Genomic DNA, 7,614 nt, shown 5'->3' on the forward strand with positions numbered 1-7,614 from the left:
CTGCTGCCTAGTGACGGCCACACACACGGGGACAAGGATGTGTCCCCACACGGCCTGCCAGCCAGAAGCACCAAACAACACAAACATTTTTTATTCTTTTTTTCTTTTAAGATTTATTTATTTTCGGGGAGCAGAGGAAGAGGGAGAGGGAATCTCAAGCAGGCTCCACGCCCAGCCCGGGGCTCAATCTCACGACCCTGAGATCACGACCTGAGCTGAAACCAAGAGTCGGATACTTAACCGACTGAGCCCCGCAGGTGCCCCCATTTTTTAATCCTTTAACTATGGATTTAAAAAGGTGGGGCCTGCATGTTGCCAGCCACGATCTAAAGTAAAAGGAAGAAAATCAAGTGAGAACCAGCCTCAGCTCCACTCCCCCGAAGTAACGACTGGGAACAGTCAGGGCCAAGATTCATGCCCCATTTTACGGAAGACCAACATGGAGGCAGCAGGTAAGGCAGTTCTGGGGGTCCTGAGAGAAGCCAGTTGTGACGTGGGGATTGAGGCCCGCTCTAGGCCCGGCGCCCCAAGAGTCCTGGTGGGCTGGGGGTGGGGGCCTGGTTACCCCCTTCCTTACTCTCTCTCTCTCTACCCTGTTTTCCACGTCCTGTGTCTACATCTGTCCTGAGCCTCTGTGTGGCTCCGAGCAAGGACAGTCTTGCTGACCAGGGGGCTCCCAGGCCTCACGGGCACTTGGCAGAGGGAGCGTTCGGCATGGACTTCTCGGAGAGGCCGCGCTAGCCTCGAACACCAGCTCTTACTCTTGGAAGGCTTGCAGGGGACACTCAAGTGCCTTCCAGGCAGCTCAGGCCACAAGCTCTCAACCTGGCCAGGGCCTGATACTCGGGGGGCCCCCTTGACCTCGTGGGGAGTCCCCAGCCCCTGGCTGTGACCACCTGAAGCTCAGGCCCCAGCCCCGGGACCCCTCAGCCCGCGGTGAGAAGGTGGGCAGCCCGAGGTGCCCGGGAGAGCAGAGCAGAACTGTTCCCTAAGGCCTGAGCCTCTCCCCCCTCTCCCTGGAGGACTGCGGCCACAGCCACCTTCATTCAAGTCCAGCCCAACCGTGCGGGGCAGAAGCTCAGAAGTGAAGGACATGGGTCCTTAGCAGGTGAGGATTCACCCGAGCCAAGCAGACCGCAGGCACCAAGGCACAGGTCCTCAGTAAATGCACGTTGGTGGATTTAGGCCTGGGAGGGAGTGGCCTTGAGGGGGCGGGGGAGAGATGAGGGGACAGTCTCCAATCCCCAAGGACCGCTCGCCATCAGGCACGGCGCCGAGAGGACAGGATTCAGTATCAGGCATGGACCTGAGTCCTGGTATTAACCTGGGGAAACTTCCTTCCCTTTCTTAAAGCATTAGTGTGAATTACGGTCCTTAAAATTCACCCACTTAAATATACAGTTCGGTGACCATGTATGTCCACAGTAGTGCAACCATCGCCTCTTCAATCACCTCGTGGCTCCCAGCAGAAACCCCGTTTTCCTCCCATTCCCACCCGGCCCTGGGCAGCCACGATCTGGCGCTGCAGACCGCACAGTTCCTGGCCATTTCCAATCCATGGAATCATACAGAATGTGCGGCCAACAGCGACTGGGTTTTCGCTTCCGGTGATGTTTCTGGGCGCCTTCATGGTGTAGCGAGACCAGCGCTCCCTTTCTATCACCGGACGCTATTCCCTTGAGTGGATGTGACGCTGGTGGGTGTCCGCTCACCAGCTGGCAGACGTTTGGGTGGTTTCCTCTTCTTGGCTCTTGGGAATGCTGCTGTCCTGGATATTCACGCCCAAGCGTTTGTGCGGACAAGTGCTCTGTCCCTTGGGTTGGTACTTGAATAGCATCGCTTATATGGTGACTAACTTTCCGAGCTGCCAGACTGTTGGCCAGAGTGGCCACTCCATTTTACAGGAGGGCTGTCATTCCTGCACATCCTTGTCAACATCGCTTTCTGGTAAACCCCAGCTCCACCAAAACCAGTCGTGCGAGCGGCTGTGCCGTGGTACCACCCTGGGCTTTGACATTTCCCCAGTCAGCGATGGCTTAAACGTCTCCTCACAGGCCCATTTGCTGTGTTATCTTCTTTGGTGAAAAGTCTCTTTGAATCTTTGGGGGGCAGCTTATTTAACCTCCTCGAGCTTCGCCTTATTCTACCCAGTTCCTGAATCCTAAGATTTCCTATAAAGGGCGTGCAGAGCCTGCCACCTAACGTGGGCTTTACAATAGCTTTGCAGAGGGTTGAACTTGTCGCTTGTCACTGTGGCCCCACAGGAACGAGCCTCGTCCACGGCTCTCAGGTTGGAGTTTGAGCTGGGCTGCTGTCCTCACTGAGGACCCCCTCCCGCAGCTGGGGGTGAAGGATGAGCACCACAGGCTTGAGTGATCCACCGTGTTCCACATGTTCTGCTGAGCCGTTCCACAAGGTCTCACTGCAAACCCACCAGAAGCTTCTGATGGAGCAGGACCTCCTATTTAGAGGGGATGAAATCTGGAGACTGGATTCAGTAGCTTCTCTAAGGTCCCCTAGCTGAAAGTGGCAGAAACTGGTGCACTTGTCGTGATGAGCACAGGGCAACGCCTGGAAGTGTTGAATTACTGTATCGTACAGCTTAACTAACTGGAATTAAGTTTTAAAAAAAACACATCTACCCGCAAATTGTGGGGGGGGCAACTCAGATTTGAACCCAGAGAGGATGCCGGTGCCAATGCCACAGGCGGCGAGCTCCTGGGGACGAGCGGGAGGCTCTGTCCCGCTGTGTACACAGCAGGCCCACCCACGGCCCCACCTGTGAGCCCAGCTCAAGGAGCTAAGCTGCTTGTCCCCAGGCCTCAGCATCTGCGGTCAAGTGAGGGAAAAAGTAGCTCCTCCCTCAGAGTGCAGTCCGCCTGGGTCCAAAGCCCGGCAGGTGCACGGCCAACTACAAAGCAGGCAGCTTCCTCCTCTGTGCCTGGGCAGCCACCCTCCCCCCGGCTCAGGCTACTTGGCTCTCCTCGGCCATGAGCTCTGGCCCATCCTAGAACCATCTCCTGACCATGACCCTGGGGGTCAGGCTGGAGCAGGGCGTCTGTACAGCTCTCAGGGCCTAGCCCATAATTTCTTCTCCTCCCTACTTCTTGCCTTCAGACGGCGCTCCCCATAGAAGCAGGGAACGCCTGGTCAGGTCCTGGAGTTCTCTAGAATGAGGACTTAAGATGAAGCATAAAAAAGCAGCCTGGCTCAGTCAGTAGAGCGCACGACTCTTGATCTCGGGGTCGTGAGCTCAAGCCCCACACTGGGCACAGAGCTTACTTAAAAAAAATAAAAGCAGGGTAATAAAAAATAAAACTATATTGAAGCAGTTAAACTTAAGAGCGCTCAGTAACACTTTTCCAACGGGACACCTATGAAGCAAGAGTTAAAGAGAAGCATGACCTACTTTCGTGCTCTTCTGATTAACTGTAACAATTCTAAGTTGCTCACTTCTTTTCCACTCACAATTCAGAGAGCAAAGTCCTCGTCACGTTTCGTACCTCTCTCTGCCTTGACTTGGCGTCAAGCGGACTCTGGTTCTGGCTCCAGACAGAGGACCCCAGCTGAAGGTCTCCAGACTTTCACCCAGCAGGGCTCAGACTGGAGTCGTGGCCTCTCTCCCCCAACAGGTGCACAGGCCTGCCTCTGGCTGCCACCATCACCCCCTCCCCCTGGGAGCATCTTCCAACGTGGACAAGACGAGAAACTAGTGTGGCTGGGTCTGAACAGATTCAAGGGGGTTTTATCACAAGGACCTGAAACTGCCGGACCTGCCCTCGCCCTGCTCAGTCCCCCACAGGGCTCTGGTTCTAGAAAGGAGGGCAGAGACCACCTCAGTCCTTCTTGCCCCCGGGGCCCAGGCTTCTTGTGAGCAGCTTCCCTGTGGAATGGGTCAACGTGGACACTGTGGGGGATTCCAGCTTCACTCTGTCCAGGAGGGTCTTCTTGAGGGCAGCGGGGGAGACCTTCTCTTGGGCAGCCATGGACTGCAGCTCTCTGCAGACAAAGCCCCAAAGGGGTTGAAGGAGGAGCCAGAACTCCACACAGCTTCCCCGTGCACATAACCCCCAAGCCCGGAGGACTGGACACCACCCAAAATTAGAACCCTAAATCAAACACTCCCCCAAGCTTCTCAGAAGTGCTATTTAACCACGTGTGGGTGACCACGCACATGTGTAGCTCTGCGTGCTTTCTGCAATCACACGGAGACACGGTACGGACGGGACAGTGAGCGGGCTTGGAGTCACACACTTGTCCAGCCCGCCTCCACTATGTACTAGCTGCCTGAGCTCAGGAAAACCGTCTCTGGGCCTCAACCTCCTCTTCTATAAATCCAAGCTACCCGCCCCCCCCCACCGACCCAACAGAACTGCAGTGACCATTAAATGTAGAAAGGCCTGCAAACCCTCGGCAAAACGGAGTCCAAGAAACCATGCTTATGGACAGAGCGCAGAACTGCTGAGGGGACCACAGGCGGCAGTTTCTGTGGGACGGGGCCCAGCCTGGGGGTCACTGGGAGCAGGGGGCCCAGACACAGAGGGGGAGCGACCCACCGCGTGCGGATGCAGGAGGCCTCCACAGCGTTGATGAGCAAGGAGCGGAAACCCCCACTCTCCAGGAAGTGCAGGGCATGGATGGTGGCCCCTCCGGGGGAGCAGACATTGTCTTTGAGCTGACCTGGGTGCTGCTCTGAGTCCAGCAGCATCTTGGCAGCGCCCTGCGGGAGGCAGGAGGCATGAGAGGAGAAGACTGCTCATGTACCTCGGACAGGCTTTTCCACACCCACTGCCCTTCCCCAGTTGCTATCCCAGCTTCCCAACCAAGCCCCACCCCAGCTCAGGGACCCCCCCCAGCTCAGGGACCCCCCCGCCGGGGCCCCCATCCCACACCCCAGTCCAGAACACGCAGGGCAAGTATACTGACCAGCAAGGCCTGGGCCCCCAGGCGGACCGCCAGGCGCCGAGGCAGGCCCATCTTCACCCCACCATCAGCCAACGCGTCCAGGGCCATGAATGCCTGTGGAGACACTCGCTGAGTCCCAGGGCCGCAGACACGCAGGGCCACTCCCCGCGGTCTGCTTTTCCTCATGACCGCAACTAGCTCCAAAGGCTGCCCTCCTCCAACAGCTAGCTTCACCCCGACGTAGGCACCCACAGCCCAAGCAGTCTGCCAGTCCATCCCGCTGCCCTGGGCCCCCAGGGGGTCTCACGTAAGCAGGCCCACTGCCGCTGAGCCCTGTGACGGCGTCAATCAGGTCCTCCTCCACCTCCGTGCAGAACCCCACGCTACTCATGAGCTGCTCCAGGAGCCTGCCATCCTCCACCAGGGCGTGGGTGCCCGTGGCGTACACCGTGGCGCCCTCCCGCACCACCACGGGTGTGTTGGTCATGCAGCGAATCACCTTGGGGGCCGGCTGGAAGGCCATCAGCTTCTGGGACAAGGAAGAGGCCCCAGTGAGTTGCCAGGGCACCACTGGTGCCCCCAGCCTCCCCCACAAACAACTCATCATGGGCACCTTTTCCACAGAGCTGATGGTAACACCAGCAGCACAGGACACCACGATGTGCCTGGCCTGCACATCCGCCCCGATCTCGTCCAGGATGAAGGGGATGATGTGCGGCTTCACAGCCAGGAACAGGACGTCACTGTGCCTCACCGTCTCCTTGTTGCTTCGGGTCAGGTTCACGCCCATCTTCTGCAGGAGGAGACTACCCAGCTCACAGTGCGGCCAACCTCCCTCGCCCGGGCCCCCCCCCCGCCCCCGCAGCACCCTGGAATCCCCTGCCCTGTCCCTTCGGGGTCTGCCTCTACCCCCGTCGCCGCCGAAGTCTTCCCTTGTTGCTAGCGAACAAGTGAGCCAAGTGCTAGGCAGGCACACGCTTCCCCAAGGCCACCGGGCCGTGGCCGTCTCCCATCCCCACCAGGCCTCGGGCACCCGGGCACCCTCTGCCAGGAAAGTTCCCCCGGCCGGAAAGAGACACGGGCAGAGGAGCAGGTGAAATGGGAGCGCGCAAGGGTTGGCACAGAGGGCCGGACGCTCCTGGGGGGAGGTGGGCGCGGGCCGGGCCCCCCCGTGCCCCACGTCCCCGCGCCCCCCTACCCTGAGCGAGGACACCGTGGGCAGGTCCATTTCCGGGGAGCTGGCTATGATCTTGTGAGCCGACAGGATCCCTGCGGAAGATGGGGCTCATCAGCCGGGCACCGCGGCCCTCCGGCCCCCGCGCTCTCCCCGGGAGGGCAGGTCGGACCCACAACCAGGCCCCGCGCGGGCTCGCGGCCCTCGCTGCTCCACGAGCCTCGTCCCGCCCGTCAGACGCTCAGCCGTTCGGGCTCGCGCGGCGGAGGGCGTCCCCGGACCAGGCTGCGGCCCGCGCCCCCCCGCGCACCCACCTGCCGCCGTGAAGCCCCGCGCCAGGGCACAGGCCAGCTGGCCCGCGCCGATGAAGCCCACGCTCATGGCGGCGGGAACGCGTCCGGCACCACTAGGGAGCCGCCGCAGGATACACGAGGCCGGGCGGAGAGAGATCCCAACGAGCCGCACGCCCCGGAAGCCGGACCCAGACAGCTGCCGGCAGCTTCCGGCCCGGCTGCCGGGACCCCTCCCCACCGCCTGCCTGGCAGGAGGTGCCGAGGGGCCTCACGGGTCCCCGCCCCGCCTCGCCAGGGCGGCCAATCCTCGGCCGGGAGCTCGAGCGGACCAATCCGTGGCCGAGAGCTCGGGAGCGGGGCACCAATCTTCGGGTGGGCCAATCCGCGGCCGGGAGCTCGAGCGGACCAATCCGTGGCCGAGAGCTCGGGAGCGGGGCACCAATCCTCGGGCGGGCTAATCCGCGGCCAGGAGCTCGAGCGGACCAATCCGTGGCCAAGAGCTCGAGAGCGGGGCACCAATCCTCGGGTGGACCAAGCCTCCGCCGGGAGCTCGAGGAGGCCAATCCGCTGCCGGGAGCTCGGGCCGTGTGCCCGCCCCCGAGCACGGGATTGGCGGTGGGAACCTCCGGCGCGGTGCGCGGCAGCCGGGGTCTCCGCCCCGCGGGCCCGCCCGGAACCAGGGTCGGCCCTCGAGGCCGGTGGGGCCGGGGACTGGGATTCCGGCCGAAGACGGCTAGTGTTGTGTGTGGCGCGGTCTGTCAGCCGCCCTAGTGGGCGGGAGGCTCCGCGGGTTGTGGACTGCAGGCCTGAGCGGGGGCGGCTGGAAGCCCCTGCTGCTCGCCCCCTCCCGGCCTGCGGGGTGGTGGCCGCGGTAGCAGCCGCGTTGTCCGCCGAGCCTGCGCGGTTCCTAAGAATGGAGGATCGGCTCCTTTCGTGCGTTTGGGAGGATCCAGTCCTTAGCGTGAAGCAGGGGTCCGCCACCTCCATTCTGACCTGTGCGTGCTTTCCAACCAAGTTCTCCTCGCCGGCTTACCTCTTTCCCCAGGCAAACAGCCCGGGGCAAAGGACCCGGGCCTGAGCTCTGAAACCGCCCCTCGAGCCACAGGGACCGCCCTGAGCCGGCCCTGGCAAGCCCACCCATGACCGACCCCACCCGCACTCCCACTAACCTCTGTCCCTTTGCATTTTCCTGATGCAAACCTGCATGTATTTGCAGCACTTGGGAGACCGTCTATGAGACTA

General features: G+C 61.3%; 1 protein-coding gene across 2 annotated transcripts; it reads right to left on the minus strand.

Annotated features, from left to right (window-relative positions):
• Positions 1-949: 949 nt before the first annotated feature.
• PYCR2 (pyrroline-5-carboxylate reductase 2) lies at positions 950-6,650 on the minus strand. Of its 2 annotated transcripts, none has more exons than XM_031037888.2 (7): positions 6,394-6,650; positions 6,104-6,174; positions 5,519-5,698; positions 5,213-5,434; positions 4,927-5,019; positions 4,557-4,720; positions 950-3,999 (listed from the first exon to the last, which is right to left on the minus strand). In XM_031037888.2, exons 1-7 carry the CDS (start codon positions 6,458-6,460, stop codon positions 3,837-3,839), a joined length of 960 nt encoding a protein of 319 aa, XP_030893748.1. In that variant the 5' UTR covers positions 6,461-6,650; the 3' UTR covers positions 950-3,836. The 2 variants fall into 2 exon arrangements, with proteins under 2 accessions (XP_030893748.1, XP_030893749.1); XM_031037889.2 differs by having other exon boundaries at positions 5,519-5,711.
• Positions 6,651-7,614: the final 964 nt, after the last annotated feature.

This window comes from Leptonychotes weddellii, chromosome 6 (assembly GCF_054177405.1).
Source record: "Leptonychotes weddellii isolate Sample4059 chromosome 6, ASM5417740v2, whole genome shotgun sequence".
Lineage (NCBI taxonomy): Eukaryota > Metazoa > Chordata > Mammalia > Carnivora > Phocidae > Leptonychotes > Leptonychotes weddellii.